A 24,300-nucleotide genomic window follows, 5' to 3' on the forward strand; every position below is an offset into this window, starting at 1 on the left:
GCAGGAAAATCTGTTTACACCAAATCTTTGACTCTCTCCCCTGAAGGTTGCCATCTAAAATTCAGTGATTTCTGTGTGTCTTTTTGGTTGAATTTGCGATCGGTAGCCCTTTTCCTGACGGCGTTTGTCCTAGCAGCGCCTGAACTCACAGTTTTCTTTTCCCTGCCGCCTGCCTGGGTGTCCTGGTGGGGGCCATTCTGCAGAACTCTGGTGTGAGCCAAAGGCAGTGGTCGAATGGGGATGGAGTCCAGGCTTGAGAGGAGGGCGCGGTGAGGAGGACTCCCGCACTGGCCTCAGGGTGAGGCGTTGGGCTTGGCAGCAGCGGACCCAGCACCAGCCCTGGGGCCGGAGGGGGGGGGGGGGGAGACACTTCAAATGAGTATGGGGCGGCGACGCCCGGGTTGGGGGTCAGGGGCACGGGTCCCACTGCTCCACCTTATCGAAGCACCTGGTAAAGTCTAGTTCGTGCGAATTTCATCACCCAGGACCTGCTTTTCACTGTGTGCAACGAAGGAGTTGGGAAATTCTGGTTCCTGATTCGGAAGACTGGCCTTTTCAAATGCAAAACAACGCGAGTGTGTGTGTGTGTGTGTGTGTGTGTGTGTGTGTGTGTGTGTGCGCGCGCGCGCGTGTGTGTGTGTGTGTGTGTGTAAGAGACCCAAGTTGACTGGCTCTGTGGCTGTCACCGCGTGGTCCCAGCCGGCCGCCCCGCCCCCGCCCCCTTCCTGCCCTCTCCCCGCCCCCGGCCCGGCCGCCCGGCGGGTGATGTCAACCCGCGGAGGAGCCGCCCGCCCCGCGACCCGCCTGGGCTAATTAGCATGTAGCGGCGCCGGGGCCGCCTCCGCCGCGCCCGGCCGGCCCCCGGGCCCCCCCCCCCGCGGCTCCCCCACAACTTTTGAGGCGGAGACTGCGCTCCCAGCCTCACTTCGCCGACTTCCCCGGCCCGCCAGGCACCCGCCGCCGCTCCCCTCGCCCCGCGCCCGCCCCGCGCGCCGGGCTTATGAGCGCGGGCGGCCGCCGCCACCATGGCCTCGCCGCGCGCCTCGCGGTGGCCGCCGCCGCTCCCGCTGCTGCTGCTGCTGCTGCTGCCGCTGCTGCTGCCCGCCGCCCCCGGGACACGGGGCCAGCCGTCCGCCCCGGGCCGCGGGGCGCCTCTCGCAGGCGCGGGGCTGGCGCGGCCGCCGGAGCCCGGCCCCGAGCACGAGCTGCAGGCGCCGCCACCCGCCCCGCCCCGGGCGCGCCGCGGGCCCGCGCCCCCCGGACCCCGCCGGTCGGCCCCTGCGCCGGACGCCGCTGTCCCCCGAGGCGGGAGCGCGGGTGAGTGAGAGCCGGGAGCCGGCGCCCTGCGAGCCTGGGTTGGGGGCGTGGGCGCGCCCCGCTCTGCACCCCCCGCCCTAGGCCCCTGCGCGCTGCCCGCCCGCCCGCCCGGGTGGGGGCCCCGCTGACCTGTGCGGACGTGGGAGCCCGAGGGCGGGCTGCGGGGGAGGCACCAGCGGGTGGAGTGGATTTCCTAGACGATTTCGCTGGTGGCTGGGCCGGGGGGTGTGACCGTCCTGTTTTCCCTCCACCCCTTGGAAGGAAACTTATCTCCCATGGTGTACCCCGGGCCCCCAACCCCACAGACACACCCCCCATTAAAAGGAAAGAAAAGGGGAAAACCCCAAACCTTCCCAAGCGCCTCTACCACCTCTCTGAGGGATGACGTCCGGCCTGTCCAGTCCCCAGTTCACTTCTTTTCCTCTGGATAAAGAAGTGGCCTCTTCAGGTACAGAGCCTGACTTTCAGATATAAATAACTAATTTTTACAGAATCCCAGTCCTTGGGATATTGTAAAGGACAAAGGATGGACCTGGAAACAAAACACTCTACTGGTTCACTCTGAAAGCTGAAGGACTGGGGGAGGGGGGGGGAGGGTTTGCAAGGTCGAACCCCTGCAAGACAAACGCTGACACGGGACTGTCCCTGGGCCTTTTCCTCTCCTTTCTCTACATACACAGCCCCTGTCCGACCTGCGCCGAGGACCTGCCCACTCCCCTGCGCTCCTTTTCATCCAGTTCCTTCCTTAGGTCTGGGAGAAATGCTAAAGACGCCGGGAAACTCCAGCCACACTACCATTGTGACCTTGGGAATGCCACCTCTTTAGATCTGTTTTTCCGTCTGTGATATGGAGGCAGTGATCCCTGTTCCTCCTGGCCTCCTAGTGATGATGTGACAAAATGAAAGTAAAAAGAATGGAAAGTGCTTTGAACCAAGTCAGCAATGTGGTGGCGTTAGCCAATGCCTTCCTGTGAGTGACACAGGCACCGGCTCTCCCAGGGTTACCCTGGCGAAGCTTCTAACACCAGATGCTGATGTGGAGTTTAGGTGAAGGTGGTGAAGATTTTATCCCCCTGGTTGGCACTTCATTTACGTTTCCCACATCGCACAAACTTTGTGGTATAGGAATTAGCTTCCTCTAATTCAATAAGGCTGGGGGGGGGGGGGGAGGAAGTATATAAAAAAAGAACTCTGATCCTCCAGTGAAAACTCAACTCCATATTCAGTAGTACTCCCATCGTTGCAAAATACCTTGTCTTGGAATTTCTAAGTCACTGGCACAAGATGGAGAAACTGAGGAACAGTAAGGGCAGGGAGAGGAAGACCAGCTTCGGAAGACCAGCTGGAGACACACCCACAGGGACTCCGATTGTAAATGACTTACAACGCACATTGTTTTAAGTTCCACGGGAAGGAATTAAGAACATAAAGGAGCACATTTCCTGGCTTTCTTGCACTAGGAAAGGAACTAAGGAACGCTGTAGTAAGTGGAGCGAGTGCAGGGGACTGAGGCCGTGTCAGAGGAGACCCAGGCATGGAAGACTGGTTTCTCTGGCTGGTAACCAGGCTTTCTTAGCTTCGGCCCTCATCTTCTTAGGGGATGGGTGGGAGGGATGAAGCCTTGCAGGAAGGTGGTGGTGGGACCTTTGGCTGGATGGAGCTGGCCATGAGTCTCCTTTTTTTTCTTTCTTTCTTTTTTTTTTTTAAATATATTTTATTGATTTTTTTTTTTTTTTACAGAGAGGAAGAGAGAGGAATAGAGAGTTAGAAACATCGATGAGAGAGAAACATCGATCAGCTGCCTCCTGCACACCCCCCACTGGGGATGTGCCCGCAACCAAGGTACATGCCCTTGACCGGAATCGAACTTGGGACCCTTGAGTCCGCAGGCCGACGCTCTATCCACTGAGCCAAACCGGTTTTGGCTCTTTCTTTCTTTTTTTAAAAAAAATATATTTTATTGATTTATTACAGAGTGGAAGGGAGAGGGAGAGTTAGAAACATCAATGAGAGAGAAACATCGATCAGCTGCCCCCTGCACACCCTCTCCTGGGGATGTGCCCGCAATCAAGGTACATGTCCTTGACCGGAATCGAACTTGGGACCCTTGAGTCCGAAGGCCGACGCTCTATCCACTAAGCCAAACCAGTTAGGGCAGCCTTCCTTTTCTTATGGCTGGGAATCCCTACACGTCTCAGAAAGCTAGGGGTTAGTCACAGAGAGCTAGGTGTTACAGGGACCCTGGCAGTGGAGGGAAACTGGTTTAGGGGACTCAGCAGGTGAGAATTGGGGCTGAGTTTTTTCTTCTAGCCAAGGACTCCCTCTCTGCTTTAAGTGACCCACCTGTCCTCACAGGTTCGGCAGAGGACTCTGCTAGTCTTGGCTTTACAACCTTCCCAGTTTGATTCCTTTTGGGAGATGGGAGCGATGGAGACTTCAGGTGCCTGAGATCTGGCAGAATGCACGGTAGAGTCCCAGAGAGCAGGCAGGCAGGAGGCGGAGTAGTCCAACACGTCTCTTACATAGGAGGGTCTGTCCTGGTGCCCCCTGAAGGCCGCCCAAGGGTGATCTAAGGCTCCTGGATCTCAAGGCGGGTGTTAGAAATCTGGGTTAGGAGAGAGGAAATTGATTGCCTATTGAAAACCGCTAGAAGCTACTAGCATGACTGAGGGCATGACCTGTGCTTGTTTTCTGGTGGTGGCTCAAACAATGCCACTTCATCGGGAAAGAAAGAAGAAGAGAACTGTGTTGCCTGATTTCAGTGAGTCTGAGTTTCCTAATAACCCCCAAGGATTTCTCTGGGCCATTTTGGATTGGCCATCATGTACCACAAGACACATTCAGTTAGCTCCCCAGGCAGCAGTCTCCACGCTGAAGGGCCTCCAGAGGCCCGCTGGTCCACATTGCGTCCCACGGGTGTATCTGACGTCTCAGCAGCCGGCAGATGGCCGTCCAGGCTGTGCACCAGCGTTTTTTTGTGTGTGTGTTTGGGGAGGTGCTCCCTCCTGCTGGTAATGAGCCCAAGTCTAACAAAGGATGTGTTTTGATTGTTGGGAAGCTGCTTGCAGCCCCTTCTGCTTGCAGGAATGCTCCTGGTCAGAGGCTGGCCCTCTGGCTTGGGCGGAGGGAGGTATCCTTCTCTTCCTGGGGCCATTTCTAGTCCTTTGCCTCCTCTTGACAAAGTCGAGGTTCTCACTCTTAAGTAACCGCACTTGCAGATTCTGTCCGTGGGTTGTTGGCTGCAAGGCCCAGGAGAGCAGCGCCCCACCCCACCCCACAGCCGTCCTTAAGCTTTTGTGCTCACCTCTCTGGCTGTTTAGTTGTTGCTGGTAATTCAGCCATTGGAGATAGAGAGGATGACAAGTCCTGGGGATTTGCTTTTACGTGTGTGTGTGTGTGTGTGTGTGTGTGTGTGTGTGTGTGTTAAACAACCCCAGAGCTTCTAAGCCACAGATTTAAGCTGGTTTTTATATGCCTTGATGTTTGCAACTTATAGGCCATGCTTTAATTGTGAGGTCTGCAGATGAGGGGAGGGGGAGGCTTAAGTCACAATGAGAATCAATGCAGGAGGAAAGAACTTTCCCGCCCAAAAAGGGAAATGACGCTGAGGAGCTGAGCAGCCAGCCCAAGGAATAATAATCGTAGAAAAATGCAGTTCCCTGGGGTAAAGGAAGCGCTATGAGCCCAGTCCCTCCTGGGCTGTTACATAGCTGTCGCCTAAACTGCTGTAACTTTGTGGGCCAACTTTGTCATTAGGCTTTAGCTGCTGGGGAGGCCAATACACGGGGCCGTGGAAACCGGGGCTGGGCAAGAGGCAGCCAGGCTTTCCTCTAGGAGTTCGGCCACCTCTGTCCTGGCCAAGGCCCGGGGCGGTGAGGGGGGTGGGGATTCCTGAGAAGCCTGCTTGCTTTGATGGAGGGTGTCCCAAATAGAAGGACGGGTGTGGGGAAAGGGACTCTCCACACCTGTGTGTGTTTAAAAGCCACATCCTTTTCACCCGGCAGAACCCCTTTTATTGCTTCCCTCGGCGTGGGTGCAATTGCTGCACTGCTCTTTTCTGCCCAAGAGCTGAATGGTGTGGGCAGAGGGAGAGTGAAAGGTGTTTGATGCCCAGCCGGGCAGTGACTGCGTTCCCCGTCCTGGAGGCAGCCTCTGCCCTCCCGGTGATCCCCTGCGCCTTCCAGCAGCTCTGCCCAGCTGGCGGAAAACACGGTGCTTGGAGTTGACTAGTCTCAGAGTCGCTTCGAAAGAAAGCAAGCGGAGGACAGATGGCAGTCGAGTTTTCACAAGCCCCTTATTGCCTTCTTCAGCGGCTCCCCTCTGCCCCCAGACCCCTTTTGTATAAACGCTGGCGTCGGCTGTAATAAATGCCTCTCCCTTTGAAGACGCCTAGGGCAGCGACAGGGAAGGAGATTGTTGGTCCCTCTTTGGACTTCATGCCTTGAGCACGTACCTGTGGTGGGAGCTTGCCCGTGCCTCATCCCAGTTAGACTGAGAGCTGGTGAGGCTAGATCACACAGTAAATGGAGGAGGCAGAGTTTGAATCGGTTTGACCAAATTGACTTGCGCTTTTCACAATGCCATGCAGCCTCAGTTTTCCCATTGGTAAAATGTGAGGAGTTGTTCTAATCGCTAAGATCCCCTCCAGTGCAGCATTCTTCTTCCTCTCTTTTCCAGGCCCTTGCTTGTGCCCCTTTTTATAGAGTAGGGACTAAGATCGAAGTGTGGCAGATGTCTCAGTCTGTGTCACGTCTGACTGATGTATAAATCAGAAAATATTTACATTTCTATGGACGAGGAGGCTGTGGCAGGTGGTAGGGAGGTTTGCAGTGCAAGCCTACCATACCCCCAGGGAACAGGCAGTGTTTTGAAGGCACAAACATCAAACTTGTAAAAAGTGCCATTATGACCCTAACCGGTTTGGCTCAGTGGATAGAGCGTCGGCCTGCGGACTGAAGGGTCCCAGGTTCGATTCCGGTCAAGGGCATGTACCTTGGTTGCGGGCACATCCCCTGTAGGGAGTGTGCGGGAGGCAGCTGACCGATGTTTCTCTCTCATCTATGTTTCTAGCTCTCTATCCCTCTCCCTTCCTCTCTGTAAACAATAAAAATATATTTTTTTTAAAAGCGCAACGATGCATTAGTGATTCGTAAGTGAAAGTCACAGGGAGATCACACACTGACCGAAGGAGTGGTGCGGGCAGATGGGCTGCCGAGAGGCTGCTGGGGGTGGTAGTCCGGGGAGACTTCCGAGCGAAGACGGCGTTGACTGGGGTAGGGGTAGACAGAGGCGAGGAGGGCATTGGCACCAGCAAAATCGCAAACAGGAAAAAGCTCAGGACTTTTAACATGGAGGTGGTCAACAGCCAGGGAGGCGGGGTTGGGGCCGGGAGAGGACGGGGGAGACTAGTTGGGCTCCGGGATAACTGGACTCATTGAAGACGAGACGGGAACGGAGGCTCCGGGCAGGTGGTGGGGGGCTGTAGAGGCCTGATTAAGGCGTTTGTTTTTGTCACATTGCATTGAGATGGCTTTTGAGGAAGGGGTGGTATCATTTGCTTGTTCCTTATTCTTTTGTGCTTGGTACTGGGACCCCATGGATGAAGCACATGCAGATATGCCCTCCCTACAGCCGGGAGTTTTGCAGAAATGTTGAATGTTGGCAGGCATGGCCTCCATACGTGGGGAGGAAAAGACCGAAAACAGTGCATGGGCTCGAATGGGGGTAGCGGACCTTGAAAGGGAGCGATGGGAGGGCCGTTTAAAAGGGTGAGGCAGGAGGCCCCGGTGGCCGCCTGGCGGTGGGGATGCTGGGACAGTGGAGAGGCGCTGGCGTGCCGTCCGAGTCCGCCGGAGCTCCCGGGGCTCGCCCCGCCGAGGCTGTAGCCCGTCTCAGGGGGGGCATCTGTGGACAGTTGGGAATGTGGAGCTGAACTGGGGAGAAGTCGGGCCGGAGTCGGCCTGGAGGGGCTGAAGCCACAGGACAAGAGGAAGCCTCCGACTGGGTGGAGAACAGCAGTGTGGCTGGTGGGGGAGGAAGTGGCGCCGGCCCGGGAGCCAGCCCCGCCTGAAGGCGCGTGAGGGCTGGCTGAGCAGTTTGGATCGGGCAGGGGCTTGGCAGATGGTTTGAATATAGGGCCCAGTTTATGCCCAGAATGTGACGGTCTGTGAAGGGACATGCAGTTTGACGTGTTATCCGTGTGGACTTGTCTCATCCGGGCACTATCCAAGTTATCAGGAAAAGGGAGACGGGGGGAGCATGAGGCCTGAGGAAAGGCCATTGGATTTGATTCCCAGAGGCTGAGGGGAGCCTTTAAGAGTTCAGGAAGAAGCCTGCTCACCGTGTGGGAGACGGCAGATGTTGCCCTCCCTGGACACAGTTTAACAGTGACACGAAAGAGGCAAGTCAGGGAGAACCAGCACCCTTGATGCCCAGCCTCTAAACCTGGTGTCAACTCCCCACTCTTCCCACGTCGGAAATGGGCAACATCATCTACTTCGTTACTTAAACAAGAAGCCTAGAGGCTACCCTCCATTCTTCTCCTTTCCTCACCCTCTACTCCTTCCTTCCTTCCTTCCTTCCTTCCTTCCTTCCTTCCTTCCTTCCTTCCTTCCTTCCTTCCTTCCCTCCCTCCCTCCCTCCCTCCCTCCCTCCCTCCCTCCCTCCCTTCCTTCCTTCCTCTCCAGTAGATTCTGTTTCTAGATTATTCTTTGTCTGCACTGCTCTTTTCTCTTTTCCCTGTGTGCACTGCTGCTCTCCCTCTAATCCATGCTCACGGAAGCCCAAGTGATCTTCTTAAAATGTAATTCAGGTCACCTCACTCTCGGACTGAAAACCCTCCAAGGACTCTGCGTTGTACTTAGAATAAAATCCAGACTCCCTGTTGGAATGTAAGGTCTGCAGGATCCGACCCTGCCAACCCTCTGGCCTCATCTTGCTCCACACCGGACAACTCTCTATACGTCAGACTTTTTCCTGTCCTGAAGACTAGGCACATGGCGTCCCCTGCCTGGAGTGGAACCAGCCTCCTAGCCAGTGCAGATGCCCTAAGGCCGGAACAAGCTTGGGTGTGTGAGACTGGAGAGAAGGAAGGCCATGGTGGCCAGGTCATGTAGTTGCCATGAGAACCCCAGTGAGGAGGTCCGATTGTCTTCTGGGCTCCATGGAGGGGTTTCAGCAGAGGAGTGATGTGGAGGGTGGACCGTGGGAAGACCAGAGGAAGTGACGGGGAGAAGCCAGGGCTAGTTCCGTGCCTGAGCCATGCTAAGCTCTCATGGTGGTGGTTGAATAAATGATTGCTCAAAGAGAAAATGGGTCCAGATGTCAAAGTTGGAGGTGGAGAGAGGAATGCATGCTTGCAGTATTCTTCCTGACTGAGCTAGCCTCAAGTTCCCGGATCATCAAAACACGGAGTAGGCTAGTCAATACCTTCCTGAGGCTTTACCCCCCAAAAACAGTGGGAGAGTGGGCTGGACAGTCTTCTCTGGGTGAGGGAGAGGGCAGGGCTGCCACTGGGGCAGAGCAGAGAGGCCTGTATTCTTGCTGTGGGGTGGGGTGGCGTCCATGATACCCAACTGGGGTGCTGTGGCGGGGGAGGGTCTCTGGAGCCCAGGGTTTAGATGTAAGTATCTGAAGTGTTTGCCTTTTCCTTGTGTTCCTGCCTCCCTCCGTGGCCCAGGAGCTGTCAGAGGGTGAGGAGGCTTCTCCCTTCAGGCAGGGCCCTGCTCCCTGACATTTGTTCCCCTGCCAGACCAGGGACCCTCTGCCCAGAGGGGCCTGGCTTACCATCAGTCAACAGTGAGGCCTTGAGGTGACATTTTTTGACTTAGGCTCAGGTTAAAGTGCTCACATTTTGGTATTTCCAAGCTGTGTGGTCATCTTTAAAAAAAAAACCAAACACACAAAATATTTTTATTGATTTCAGAGAGGAAGGGAGAGAGGGGAGAGAGAGAGAGAAACATCAACGATGAGAGAGAATCATTGATCAGCTGCCTCCTGCATGCCCCGCCCACAACCCCGGCATGTGCCCTGACCCAGAATGGAACCCTGACCGCCTGGTTCATAGGTTGATGCTCAACCCCTGAGTCACACCAGCAGGACTGTGTGGTCATCTTTACTTTTTAAAAATTATAACATTAATTTTTTTCTTCATTATAAACATTTTATGTGTTTGTCATACAATTTGGAAGTTAAAGAGAAAAACAAATAAAATATCTCCTGTATTTCAACTACTAGAAGTGTATTAAAACATTAGCAATTCTTATTCTTTCTCATTTATATGGAATATAAAATTTTATTTATCCGTATGAATGTCTAGTATAACTACTGTTGCATTACACCATAACTTTTTTTGTTGTTTTTAAGCTATTTTTTTATTGGATATACAGACTGTTTTCAGTTTTTCACTAGTATAAATAATGCTGTGATAAACATCTTTGTACATCAGTTTTTGTATTTGTACCTGATTATTGGCTTAGTGTCAATTCCTGGATGTGGAAAATTTAAGATGCTGACAGCACTACCAAATGGTCCCTTAGAATTGTACCAAATAATACTTTCACTGGACATTTTGATTAAAACAGAGCACTTTCTCCTATCCTTCTTTTTCACCCAGGTATCTTCTGATAGTGCTGTGTGGGGGGCCATCCCAGCATTGCTCTCCTAACCCCATTTCCTGAAACTCCTTGGGCTAGTCCGAGGCAAGGTGGAGAGAGGATGCTTCAGTGGGTGACTTGGCAGGATGTGTGGTGAGCAGGAAGCCTGGTGGACACTCCTGGTGGAAGTGGGTTCCTCTGGAGAATCTGGCAAGCTTTGCCGTGGGTGTGTCGAGGTGACTGCATCTGGGCAGGGAGGCAGCCTAGCAAAGTGTTTTGGCAAAGTGCCGAGACAGGAGGCAAGCAGTGTTTTAGAAGGAACTGGAGTGCAAAATTTGGGATGGGACAAGAGAATGCCACTGGGACCTGTATCTTTCTAAATGAGAGCCATTTCATTGGCAGTGATTGATGCTTTACATTGTGGAGTACTGGGCAAAATTAGATTTTAGATTTTAGGTCTATAAGAACATTTTGAGAATTATAGACTCAGGGTCAGAAGGGACCTTAAAAGGTCCATCTTTATTCATTAAATGATGGAAAAGCCTACTTCCAAAATGAGGAGGAAAGAGAAGGCTTCCGTATCATTCCAGAGCTCCACTCTTTGGCCTCATCTTCCCTAGTTAATTTCCAGCCAGAGTCGGTGAATCTCACTTGGTGCTCAGAAACTTTTGGTGTCTTTGTTCAGGGCATGATGCAAAATGCGAGGTCACCTTCGATTGGGAGATTATGTGATAAATCCAGATGCTTCCAGCCAACTCGCAGACACAGGTAGTCCTGGAAGGTGCTGGAAACCAGTGAAGCTGTTTCACAACCACCATCGTGACGGTCAGAGCTGCAGTTGGGGGTGGAAATGGTACTCCAGCAGCCCGGAGTGGCTAGAGGTGAAAGCTGGTCCAGAAGTTCAAGTTTTGGCTCATCCTCTTCGTCAGTATGACTTTGAGCAAATCACATCCACTTCTGGGCCTCTATTTCTTTATTATGAAATGCGCGGTTGGTCCATCCCAAGCTAAAAGCTCCGTTCCTGCGAGGGCCCACCTTTGTCCTGTGAACCTGCCGACTTCCGCAATGCTGGCGTGAAGTGTGAGGAGACCAGCACCTGGTTTCTGAGCTCAGGGTCCAGGGGCTGGGAGCCTGCAGAGGGTCGAGGAAAGGCGCCTCACAGAGGATCTGCGTGTAGCCCTGCAGGTGAGCCTGCTAGACCTCCAGCTCCTTGAGAGGAAGCAGCAGGTTCTATCCATCTTCGTTCCCTGGTGCCTAGCACGGGCCTCAGCCCAAGGAGCATCTGTCCAGCCTGCAGCCTCAGCTGCCTCGTGGTACTGCAGTCACGCCCGCACCACGCGGCCTGGGATTCCTGTCATAAGGAGCTGGCAAGACATCTGCCAAGTTTACAGAGGCTGTTAAACATGGGCCCTTTGTTTTTTCTTTAGTATTTTGTTTCTGGGGTACTTGTGCTCCGTGGAACTATTCTGGCTTTCCTGTCATGTAAGAATAGTTGAGGGAAAGCTCACAGTCAGGTGGGGTTGGTGGGGGCTTGAGGGGAGGCTCTGACCTCACTGGAGACCCTGAATAACAGCGCCGCCCACCTCCCTGCGCTGGAATGGAGTTGGGTGGCTGGAGGCAAGGAGATGGACTTTATAAGTTTGACAAGTTTCTGCTCAGGATCTTTGCTAAGTTGGGAGATGAAGACCAAGGAGGAAGACACGGTAAGAAGAGACCAGAGGCCAAGGTCAAGCTCCGCAGTTGGCCCTGCACCGTCCTGGGCCAGCGAACTGAAGCAGTCACATTGGAAGAAGGAGTAGCAAGCGTGCAGGGAGAGATGCTGGTTGTAATCTGGTGGGAGGATAGTCTTTGCACAAGGTCGTGATGAGTGATTATCGTATGTTAGGCCAGTATTGAAAACCACTCCTTTTTCCTTCCCTGAGTGGCCGGAGGAGACAGAAACAGCTTCAACTTGGGGGCGAGTGTCACTCCTCTAGGCCCTGGGGTGAGGCTATGTGGTGAGACTTTTTCTGGGATCACCTTTTTCCAGGGTGTGGATAAGAGCCTTGCTGGCTTTGCAGTCACCGACCTGGGAGGTCCTGGCTTGGGGGCCAGATTGCTCAGTTCAAATCCCAGCAGTGCCACTTGCCGGCTGTGGGAGCTTGGGAGGTTATTCAGCCTCTCTGTGCCATCCGTTTCTCACCCGTCAAATGGGTTATTACTAGGCCTCACTCAGGGAATGTAAGTGTCATGTAACCCCTGCCCAGCGGATTGCTCAGGGCCTGGGCAGGAGTGTTTTGCAAGCACTGGGAACCATGATGCTACTAAAACCAATGCCTACTTATCCAGACCATCGCGTTGCTGACAGCACCCACACGTCTCCGGGCTTCTTGGTCAGGGGGCAACCTCTGAATGCAAAGGGCTCAAGTCTACCTCCCAAGGACCTCTGTCACTTGGTCCTTCCTCTCCCAGGACCCCTGCCAGCCTCACCCCTTGGTATTCCTAGAACTTTCTCTTCATCCTTAGCTTCGGGTGCAGAGCGGAAAGAGCAAGATTTGAAGTGAGAAAAAGTAAATGCCACAGTCCTCACCTGGAGACCCGATTAACACACATGAGGCAATTAGGACTTGATAAAAACAGGATGTGAGGGTTTGCTGCAAAATAATAATACTTTAAAAATCGATCATACTGGGACCTGTGTGGCCGGTGAGTGCTCCCCTTCTGCTCAGAACCTTTGGAGGCTCTTGACACACGCCTCAAAGCGTTTGAAGGAGTTGGGAGAGCCCGCATGTGGGCCACAGGGACTCACTAGTGTTTCTTTGCAATGAAACCTCCTTCTGGATTCCAAATAGGGTCCCCACCTCCATCTCCTGCATCAGTCACTAGATTGGGCTTTGAATTTTTGTCTGTTTCCAAAACAATCCAAATCCACTGTCGAGGGATGGAAATTCAGGAAACTGGAGAGTATTGTTCAGGCTCTATTGAATATTGGAGAATTGGAGAATCCAACTTGGGCAATCAGCATTGTTGGAATAGGTATGTCTTAATGGGACCACTTTGAAGAGGCTCCTATCCATTGGAGAGGTGAATTCTTGGGGTTTGTTAGGAATCATTAGCCGCTGGAAGAGCTAGGGAAGGGAGATGCCAGTGGCGGCTCCAGAGCTCTGTTGGGGTCAGAGGACTTTTGGTCTTAACTCCTTCACTTTCTAGCTCAGTGGCACTGGGCAGCTACCTCATGCCTCTGGTCTTAATCGCCGCCTGTGAAAAATGGGCGTCATAATAGTACCTCTTTTGCTCCTTAACAAGGCTTTTGAGGCAGAACAAATATAATTATGACTGCAACTGCAATTTGAGGTATGGACATTGCGAGTAATTTGAGTCACAATAAAAGGAACTATGGGCCAGGTGTTTCACCTCTGCGCCTGGGTCCATGTCTGTAAAATGGAGATGATCATCCCAGTTCTGTCCACTTCACAGGGTTTTGTGGGGGGTAAAATGAATTAATCCACGTGGACAAGCTTCGTAAACACGTGCTGTGTGTGTGTGCGTGCGTCGTCAGCGCTTCCCAGAACACATAGCGTCATGACCATGCTAAGTGAGGTGGGGGTTCATAAAGAAAGTAGATGCAGGAGGGTGAGCAGAAGGTTGGAGAGGCGGTGTGGAGAGGGAGAACACACGAGGCAACCTCAGTGGCCTTTTTCAGTCCTTCACCTCGGTCCTCTCGGCTCCTCGGGTTGCCATGGTGAACTCTGGCCCACTCCTCCCTCCCACCTGCTGGGATGCTCACAGTTCTGCCCTTGGCCTTCCGCCTCCAGCTCAGTTCGGTGAACATTTATTGAGCACCTCCCCGGAGCCACAGTCCTTCATAAGGGACATGGAAATGGCGAACAAGACAAAGGAATAGCGAGGGAGAGTTGTCTCCGGGAAGACTTCCTGGAAGTGGTGGCGTCTGAGCTGGTTGTGAGAAATGAGTCCGGTTCTGCCAGAAGGCCGAGGGGAAGGTGAGCAGGGTATTCCAGGTGGATAGGACGGCAGGAATGAAGGAACGAGGCGTGGAGGGAAAACTTAGCATGGCTTCACCCATCTTCCTTGAGGGGGGTCTTCTCAGAACTGCCTGCCTTCTCTTCAGAAGTCCAGTTCCCTGCCTTCAGCTGCCTGCATGCCAGACATCCATCCACACAACAGGTGACGGTTTTAAATGCAGACATGTCACCCTCTCCTCCGCCATCACCCACCCTCCCTTTGGTTATTATTAACTCACCAACGTCTCTGTCGCACATTCAAGGCCTCAGCCATCTTTGCCTCGCCTTTTCTACTCCTGTGTGACCACCGTCGACTCCCCGCTCCTCTCTTCCTTCCCTCTCCCGATTCCTGTCGGCTCTTCACTCCATTTGGACCGTGAGCTGCGCAGGCTGTCCAGGTTGCAATGCTCCCTGTGCGGGGGAGCCTGCGGCGTGCGGGTCCCCCACCTGCGGAGACCGCCGCCCTTCCTGGCTTTCCTCGTCCGAAGTTGGGGCTGCTTTGGAAGCTCTCGGTCTTTGTTTTGCTCTTGCCTTTCTTATCCTTCACTCTTTCCCTACTGCTGTGTTTTTAAAAGTTGGGCTTCTTTGGAGCCAGACAGACCTGGGTGGGGTCCTGTTCTACTGTGTAACTTTGGCAGTTCACTTCCCCTCACTGCAGCTCAGGAAAGCGGGGTGATGGCGGCACCCAGCTCTCAGGGCTGCCCTGAGGATTAACTGGGACAGGGCGGCTGAGGTGCTCAGCATGGCGCCTGCAGGGAGCAGATGCCACACACAATCCCCAGTTCCCCTCCTGGGGTGTGTGTGTGTGTGTGTGTGTGTGTGTGTGTGTGTCAGCTTTTTCATCCTCCCCAGCTTCATTTCTCCCTCCCTCTGTAAGTTTCTCCCTTTTGTTCTATTTCTCTTTTCACCCCCTTCCTTTTTCCTCTCTCTGTTTTATCTGTGTTTTTTTTTTCTTAGCTGGCATTGGCCTACAACTGATTTTTAATGTGTTGGTTATATTTGAATCGAGTGTCAGGTTTCCCAGCCTTCATTTAAAAAGTCCATTAGTAAGCTTCTAATTTATCCCTTTAAATAGCTCTTAGGTATCCAAGCCTGGAGGGTCCTGGGGGGCCGAGGTGAGCACTCGCCCTTCAGTGACAACAGTGGTCATGCCCCCCCTCCCCCCCACCCAGTTCAGGCCTCAGGCCCTTTCTGCGGCTGCAGCATTCCACTGTGTGCATTTTCTGACGCTGTACACTTCCCAGACAAATGATGTTTCTATGATTTCCTTAGTGTCCTGGGCCACTTCACACAGGTCTGTAGATTAAATTAACCGCGGAACTTACAACAGTCGGCCGCCCACGCCCAGGGAGTGTTGCAAGCCGGGGCCACAGGGCATTAAATCTGCCCCGCCGCCCCGGTAGCCGGCCCCTCTTCCTGCCCCCTCTCCCCTTCCTCCTCGGAACCAGGATGTTTTTTCCTTGCTTTTTTATTGTTTCGCTAACCTGGCAGGCCTCCTTAGGTGGAGCCCTGCCACCAGGCTTCCTCTCGGGGTGTGATCAAATGTTGGGGTGACAGGGCAGCCCCTTCCCCGTCCTGGCTGCCCCACCTTCACCCCCGGGCGCCACGGGGAGCGGCTGGGGTCTCCTCTTCAGCCCCTCTGCCGGGTGTTTCGTGTTCTAACGCTGAAAGGGGCAAAGACAAGGGAGGCGCCAGGGAGACACCCCCCAGGAACAAGGTAGGCACCCCGGGCAGAAAGCCTTGTTGTTGACTTAGTTAATTGAATGAGAATCTTCCGACCTTGGACCCTAGGGCTTTGTCTCAAGTTTTTTTGTTTTGTTTTGTTTTTCTTTGTTTAAATCCGTAGAATTCATTTCTAAAGTTAAGAGCTTGAGGTCACTTCAAGGTCTTCATCTTTCACTCAAGCCTGGGTAGGCAGCCTCTCTTATCGCCCCCGGGCCACCTCAGGGGTCATTCCTTTTCGGAAGCCTGACCCCAGACTCGGGTCAGCAGATCCTGGTCCCGGTCGCAGGTCAGTCCCGCAGGCCTGTCTTTCTCCCCAGAGGATGGTCCCTGAGCCAGAGCTGCTGTCTCGCACGCCTGGTAAACTTTATACTTTCCATGACTAGAGGCTGTTCCAGGGGAGTCTTTTTTAAAAACTCAGGTCATCGGCTCTCAAGTCCAAACACTTCTCAATGTGCATGGTTCTTCTTAGGGCCTCTCCTTTCAGGGCAAGAACAAGGAAGGAAACGAAACTCCCCGTGAGCCCTGGACAGTTCAGATCAAGGGCTGAGTCTTTTGTTCACACAAACTCATTTGGCTCCTAAACACCCTCCACCCAGATTCATGACATCCGCAGCAGCCTTTCAAAACACAGCCCGGCGCGGCCAGCTGAGTGGGAGGCTGCCTTTCTGGTGAGGGCGCAGCCACCTGCCCCCCACGCCCCCGGGTTCCTGTGTGCCCCAGAATATCCCACCGCTGGCCATCCGGCCCCGAAATCCCCCTCGTTTAGAGGATTCCTGGGGTGAACACTGTGATCTGGATGGAGGAGAGGGCGGGAGCCCGGAAGGGAGGATGGGATTCTGGTCTCAGCCCTGCGCCTCCAAACTCTCAGGGCTGCCCCGCTCCTCACACCCCAGCTGCGAGGGCGGGCGTTGTTTACCTGGGTCAGCTCTCTTGGAAGTGGTAATCTCCTGGAGGCAGACTCGGCCTTGTCTTGTGTGTGGATGATACTCAGTAAATGTATATATAACAAAATATACGTAACATCACATTTACCATGTTAGCCATTTTTAAGGGCACAAATCATTGGCATTAAGCACATTCGTAGTGTTGTGCAAACGTCACCACCATCCATTTCTAGAACTTTTCATCACCCCTAATAGAAACGTATTAAGTAATGACTCCCCATGCTTCCCTCCCCCCAGCCCTTGCTAATCTCTAGTCTACTTCCTGTCTCTATGACTTCGCCTCTTCTAGGTACTTCATACAAGAAGAACCATACATTATTTGTCCTATTGTGTCTGGCTTATTTCACTTGTCATAATGTTTTCAAGTTTCCCCCATGTTGAGGCATGTATCAGATTTTCTTTCCTTTTTTAAGGGTAAATAATATTCCATTGTATAGAAATACGTTTTGTTTATCCATGTACCCATTGGTGGGCAGTTGGGTTGCTTCTACCTTTTGGCTATTGTGAATACTGCTTCAGTAAACATGGGTGGGTGTACATGTATATGCTTTCAGTTCTTTTTATTTATTTATTTATTTTTGAGAGAGAGAGAGAGGAAAGAGAGAGAGAGAGAGAGAGAAACATCAATCATTTGGCTCCCATATATGCCCCGGCTGAGAATTGAACCCACAACCTGGGCATATACCCTGTCTTGGACTTGAACCCGCCATCTTTTGGTTTACGGGACAATGTTCCAACCAACTGAACCACATGGACCAGGGCCCTGCTTTCAATTCTATGTGTATATACTTAGCAGGGGATCATATGGTAATTCTATGCTTAAATTTTGAGGATCCACCAAATTGTTTTCCACAGTGGCTGCACCATTTTGCATTCCACCCGCAATGCAAGAAGTCTCCAATTTCTCCACGTCCTTGCCAACACTTGTTATTTTCCTTATTTCTTTTTCGTAATAGCTATCCTAAGAAATATGAAAGTAAACTTTTTGAATTCATAAATGCCACTCACTAGCTGTGGATCTTGAACTGTTACTGCCCCTTCTGGAGCCCAGTCCTGTCATCTGAGGGTCAGACTAGTGGTTGCTATGGTCCCTAAGGGGGGAAGGTCATCTTTGGAGAGGGATGGGGGCGTCCAAGACAACCCAGCTAATTTCCCAACTCAGGCCAGAATGAATGAGGCAAAGCACTGTGGATGCTAGCTAGTGAAGCAGTCTGCAGGCCACACTGTTAATTAGGGGAGAGCCGCCTGACTTTTCGGTCCGCATTGGTTTTCATATGGGTGGTTAATTGGGAAATGAAAGAGCTGGCCCTAGTCCCTACCCTGCCACTTATTTTCTGGGTTACCCTGGGAAGGTGACCTTCGTACTGAGCCTCGGCCTTCTCTTCTGTGAAATGGGGTAAGAATGCCTGTCCTGCCTGCCACTTAGAATGTCAGGATCTAACAGGTTCATTTAAGGCCCCGGAATTATCCCATGAAAAGCGCTTTGCAGGTTGTAAATATGTGGGATTTCTTGACTCGATCTCTGGGAATAGGAGCATCGTTTTGTTCTCCACAAAGTTTCTGTGGACCCTCCTTTTGCAGTCCTGGGGTCCATGGCCTCTCTCTGCTGCATCCCAGCACCTACCACCTTCCTGGCCGCTGCTTTTAAATTTGTCCTATCCTTCCCTCGTCACCCGTGTCTCTTTCACTGGCTCTTCTCCTCCCTCCAGGTTCAAGTTTCCCTTTAATCCAGTCCTTGACCCTTTACATGCCATCTCCTTGCCCTTCCTTCTCATCCATTGTCCCCAATATTAACTGCCGGTTGGACCTTTCCCCTTGGAGGTTCCAGCCTCACCCCAAACTTCACATTTCAGAAAGAGGCTTTTCTTGTCCCTCAAACTTGTTCTCCATCCTGCCTCTACTCTTCCTTGTGATCCTTCTTTTCACGGCCCGTGAGATTCCTCCCTGACATTGAAGCTGATTTAAAAGTCCTCTTGTGCAGTCCTCCAGCTAACACCGTGCAGCTGTTGTCTAGCAAGTCTGTCTGACTCCAAAGCCCCTGGGATGCTCACCGTCTCCTTCCTCCCAGGGAGACACGAGGCCGCGCCATGCCGTTGGGTTTAAGGCTGAAGTTGAAGGCCAGTGGGACCTTTCTGGCCCTGACATTCGGGGTGGGATAGAATGGCACCTGGGTCCAGAGTGAGTCTCTCTGCGGGTGAGCGTGTGACCTTGAATAATCACCTCATCAGGCTGCTCCTCAGTTTCCCCAGGATTCCCACTTGACCGGCTGACATGGGCATTAAATGAGATAACACATGTGGAAACACTTCGCACTTAGTGAAGTCTGAATCTCAAGAGGGAAGTGAACAGAGAGGGCTGGCGCGTCCACTCTGTGCCCCAGAAACCCGAGACTGTGGCTGGCAGCACTTGACACATGGCCTGCTGAAGCCATGTGTGGGGGCGCCCGGCCCTCCGGGAGGAAATTGCCTCTTTGGATGACACAGTGCACTCCCGTCCACGCCCACTCCACTGCTCAGAAACAATGCACGTTGAAAAACCCCCATTCATGGGGTGGGTGGGTGACGAGGAGTTGACTCTGTAGCAGCTGCTAATTAGGAAATCCTACTCCCAGGCTGTGCTAGTGTCCCTGATGATGTTGGTTCACAAACAGATGTTTCGGAACATTAAGACTCTACAGAAGTGGAAATTGTCAACTGGTGGGCGGGGGGGGGGGGGGGGGTGGGGAGGGGGGGGGGCAGAGCAGGCAAAGCAATAAAACTGCCTTGTTAGTTTAATCTCCAATCACGGTTCAAGGGAAAGTGATGGCCTGACCCAGGGGGCTGAGTGGAGAGGGAAGGATGGTATTTCCAGCTCAAAAGCGACCTGGGAAATCGGGACAGCTAACCTCCAATGTGAGGCTGATGGGTGTGGTTGGGTTACCACAGGATGTGGGGGGATTTAAGCAGTTGTCTCTGACCATCAGGGGAGAGGGGTGTCAGCGGTGAGGAGTACCAGCTTCTGCCGAGCCTCAGGGTGCCCCCCCGTCCCAGCATCTCCCCTAAGTGTCTGGTGGGCACAGCCTCTTCTTTTCACTCCCCGTCTGGCCCAGGCTCTGCAGCCTGAGCATCCCTTCTCCTTCCCACTTCTCCAGGGCATTTCTCTTCTCCCGAGACCTCTCCCTGCTGTGAAGGTCCCTGTTCCGTCCTGCCCACTTTTCTCTGAATTACTCTCCCACTCGGGGTTCAGACCTGTGCTGAACAGGAGCCACAGACCAGATTCAACTGCACTAGCCCTAAGCAACTCAGGGCTTCTGAAAGGACCCGTCCTTTGCCTTGAATAAATATTGTATCATGTGACCCATCGTTCTCCCTGACATACAACATGGAACGGTGTAAAGCACTTGGGTGATCACAATCAACTGAGACCTTGAGTGGCTGAGGGTGGGCTGGGTGCCGCCTGCCCCCGCCACCTGCTTTGCTAATCCCTCATCGGAGGCATAGTTCAAGGGCAATAGACGAGGTGGAGGGACATCTGAGTTCATGGGGCCGCAGGATACCGCTCTTTTGGAACTCCAGGCAGTGACATCCGGGGCCAGTCATGCCAGAGGCGCTCACTCTGTGCCCCCAGGTCTCCCTGCACCTGCCAGGAGGGGTCCCTGGAGCAGAGCTGGAGCCAGGCAGCACCCAGCAGCTGCTCAGCCAGCCCCAGTCCTTTCATCAGAATGCACGGCTTACGTTCAGGAGGGCATGGGTGGGGCCTTCACCTCTGGGACCAGCTCTGATCCGCTGCCTGGAGATGGTTTGGGAGACTGAGCCAGGACGGATTAGCAGGGCCTGCCAAAGCCGTCCCCACATCTGTTTGTTAAACGTCGATCGACCTCAATCCATTGAACAGCTGTGATGTAAACCACTCACTATGTACCGGATACTGTTCGGAGCTCTCGCGTGTACTGTTACAGCCCAGGGAGGTGGTACTCTCACTGTCCCCATTTTACAGATGAAGAAGCCAAGGCCCGGGGAAATCATGTCTCTTGTCTAAGGTCGTAGAGCCTGTAAGAGGGAGAGCCAGAAGTCCCGTCCTGACAGCCTGACTTGCACCACGGCCTGTGTTACCACTGCCTGTCTTACTGAGAAACCGAGCTCTGGGTCCAGGCATGGAGCCGGAGGCAGGCTCTTTTCCTTCTAGATGCTTTTCCTTCTAGATGAGAGGGCGTTTGCATAGGGAACACAGATTCACAGGCATGGGTAACGTAAGCGACTTTTTCATGTTGCCTCCGGGGTCCCCGGGGGAAGAAAGAGAAAGATCCCTAGATAAAGGACAAAAAGGTAAAGAGTTTCTCACCGGTGTAGGCAACGGTGGCACTGTGACCCGGGGAAGAGGGTGGAGGTGGCGTCACAAAGGCAGGTCTCAGTTCAGCAGGACCTGGAAGGGGCAGCACTCACCAGGGTTGTGTCTTGTCTGCGCTCTGGAGAGGTGGGCCCTGGCGCCTCTCCGTGATCAGGCCTCCCGCCCAGGCCACCGCTGGTGCTGAGAGAAGTTAAGCATCCAGAGGCTGAGTGGTCCAGGCATGAGTCAGATCATCAGTCCTTCAGGTGAGCAGTCACAGGCCACTCACACGCTCACGTTTCAGAAATGGCACGGGAGCCCAAGCCCACATATTAATTAGCAATTTGCGTGAACCAGCTTTATATTTAAGTCTACAGGCTTCACCTCCCTTACAAGGTGGCTTCCGGACCTGGAGATACCAAGATACCAACTTTTTTTGTTCTTTTTCTTAGGAGATGCATTTTTAAAAAAGATGTGGTGTTTGTTTGTTTTTAATCCTCACCCAAGGACATGCCTAAGTAGAGGGAGGGATGGAGGAAGAGAGAGAAAAATATCAATGCAAGAGAGGAACCGTGATCGGTTGCCTTCCAGGATCAAACCCACAACCCTGACCGAGAACAGACCCAGCAGCCTTTAGGTGCCCAGGACGGCACTCCCCACCCCCGGGCCACTCCTGCCAGGCTGTAAGAGATGTGTTTTTAATGACACGGGATCATATGGCTCATTCCAATTTGTAATTTATGTTTTTACTTAATAATAGAGGGTGAGCATAATACATATGTAAAACTACTACTAATATATTTTGGTCCGTTCTTTAAAAATTTTATTTTCTCATAATGAAGTTAACCAATTCCCAATTGCAGACATATAGGTCATTTCCAGTTTTCATTTTTGTAGACAATGCTGTCATAAATTTCCCCATGCCTGAAACTTTGTGTACTTCTTTAATGATTTCCTTGGAATTAATTTCCAGAAATGGAATCCCTGGGTCAAAATATAGGCCCATTTTTAAAGCTTTTGAGATGGATTACAAAATTTCTTCCGAGAAAGAATGTGCTCACATGACATTCTTACCAACATCATACACAGTGTCCGTTTTCAGGTGTACAGCATAGTGGTTAGATAACCATATACTTTCTGAGTGGTCCCCCCTCCCCCCGATATTTCAAGTACCCATGGTAGCAAATGTCCATTTTCTCTATACCTGCAATGACATGAGGTATAATTTTTTAAAATCTTTGCCCATTTGATAGGAAAGGAAAATATATAAACATTTTAAAATGTCTTTTCTAGTTTGTATTATTTTATTTCTTTTCAACAATATTTTCATATATTTTTCTTCTCCACCTATTTTCTTTTGTGAATCATGCATTCATGTTCTTTGCCCCTGAGATGTACACCTTGGGAATGTGAAGGAGTTCTTCATGTATTAAGAATGCTAAACTTAGCATGTGCTGCAGACATTTACCCCGGTTTGTTATTCAACTTTTATAAAATTTTACTTTTATTTTTATCCAACTTATACATAGTATAAAAATCAAATATGTATTCTATAAAGCTGTTATAGAAACCCTGCCCACTCCTATCATCATTTTCTGCTTCCTAGAATCAACCATTTTCAACCCTTTTAACTGATTCTCTTTGTGCTTACATCCAGATCTGTAAATAACATGCTTCTGTTGCTATTGATTGATTTTTTTTTGTTTGTTTTGGTTTTAGGCAATAGTCATAGCTTTCTCTCAATGGAAATTTTATATCATTTCAAGCTATACCATTCAGAAGTGACATACTCTATTTCTATTCCTTACAGTTCAATTTGAAGAACTTCAAAATGCATTGTTGACACGATTTAAAGTTACCTTTCTCCTACAATGTGATTCTGATTGTACCCTCCCAATTTATGTGATGTTGTTAGCCAGGATTTGCTCTGTCTTATTTTGTTAATCCCACAAGTGAGAAATTGTTTTTATAAATCCATTATTTCTTTATATTTATGTACATATTTACCATTTTCTTTGCTCATTATTTCTTCTTGCATCTCATAGCTTTCATCCAGGATTATTTTTCTTCTGCTTGAAATAAATTCTCCATAATTTCCTTTAGTGGATGTGGTTGATAAACTCAAATTTGACTGAAATGTTTCTATTTTGAAACATAGTCTTCAAGATGTTTTTCAAAGATAGTTTTGCCGAGTATTCAATTCTGTTTTTCCTCTCTCAGCACATAGAAACTATCCAGTATCTTTTGGCTTCCATGGCTGCTGTTGAAAAGTCAGCAGTTAGACTGTCATCTTCTATAGATGGCTTGTCATTTTTTTCATGTGGGAGTTTTTTAAGACCTATTTTTTTCTGTGATTTTCTGCAGTTTCACTATGACAGGGGTTTATATTTCTTTTTTTATTTAGTTCTCCAAGGTTTGCAGGGTTTCCTTACTCTGAGGATTCATAATTTTTATTAGTTCTGTAAAATTCTCAGCCATTATCCTGTGGACTATTGCTATTTCTTCTTGATTTCTCTTCTCCTAGAACCCCAGTTAGATATATGTTGGACTTTCTCACTTTATCTTCCTTTTGTATCTTCACCTGGTTTTCATATTGTCTGTCTTTTTATGTCATCTAGGCATTCTCTTGTAATCCTTAATTCTCTTTTCAACCATATTTAATCTGCTGCTGCATTTCCTAATTTTAATTATTATATTATTTCATTTCTAGAATTTCCATTTAGGCTTTTAAAAAGACATTATTTATAATGTTTTTTCTCTCATTTTCAATTTCTTAGTTATTTTCATGTAATTTTATGTACTTATATTTTTTGTCTGATAATTCCAATATTTGAAGTCTTTGCTTGTCCAGTTTGCTGACTTGTGTCCATGGATACCTTTTCCCTTGTATATTTTGTGATTTTTTTTTTTTTTACTGTGATCTCTTATTCCTTAGAATTTATCAGTAAATTATGAAATTGGATTGTGGTCATGTTCATTTAGAGAGCATTCACATTTGTTTCGGCCAGGTACCTGAAGGCACTATATATCAGGACCACTATTTTCCGTGTGTGTGTGTGTGTGTGTGTGTGTGTGTGTGTGTGTGTGTTCAAGACCGCTTTTAAGCACATTTGGCTTGAGTTGTACCCAACATAGATATTTTGAGTTTGTGCTGCATTTGCACATGAGGGCCAGCTTTATGGTTACAAATTCTTGGCAGAGATTTCTTTTTCTTTTACCTAAGATCAGGATTGAAGGACCTTGCTGTTTTCCTTCTGCAGGACAAGTTGGTTTCTGTTTGCCTGACACCCAGGGTATAGCTCTGGTTCCCGCTTGATACAGCAGTTTCCTCTCAGACTCCCTCCTTGAGAGTTTTGTCTTCTGTCTCTTGCATCCTCGTAGCTCTCAGAACAGAATTTCAAGGTCACAAATGTT

The 24,300-nt window shown here is 51.0% G+C and overlaps 1 protein-coding gene across 1 annotated transcript in view; it reads left to right on the forward strand.

The window, feature by feature from the left end:
* Positions 1-1,025: 1,025 nt before the first annotated feature.
* Positions 1,026-24,300, forward strand: part of HEG1 (heart development protein with EGF like domains 1) — an 89,006-nt gene continuing 65,731 nt past the window's right edge. Inside the window, exon 1 of the mRNA XM_054709655.1 lies at positions 1,026-1,317. Within this exon, the coding sequence (XP_054565630.1) occupies positions 1,026-1,317 (292 nt within the window). The remainder of the gene's footprint in view (positions 1,318-24,300) is intronic.

The sequence above is a fragment of the Eptesicus fuscus genome, chromosome 3 (genome assembly GCF_027574615.1).
Source record: "Eptesicus fuscus isolate TK198812 chromosome 3, DD_ASM_mEF_20220401, whole genome shotgun sequence".
NCBI lineage: Eukaryota > Metazoa > Chordata > Mammalia > Chiroptera > Vespertilionidae > Eptesicus > Eptesicus fuscus.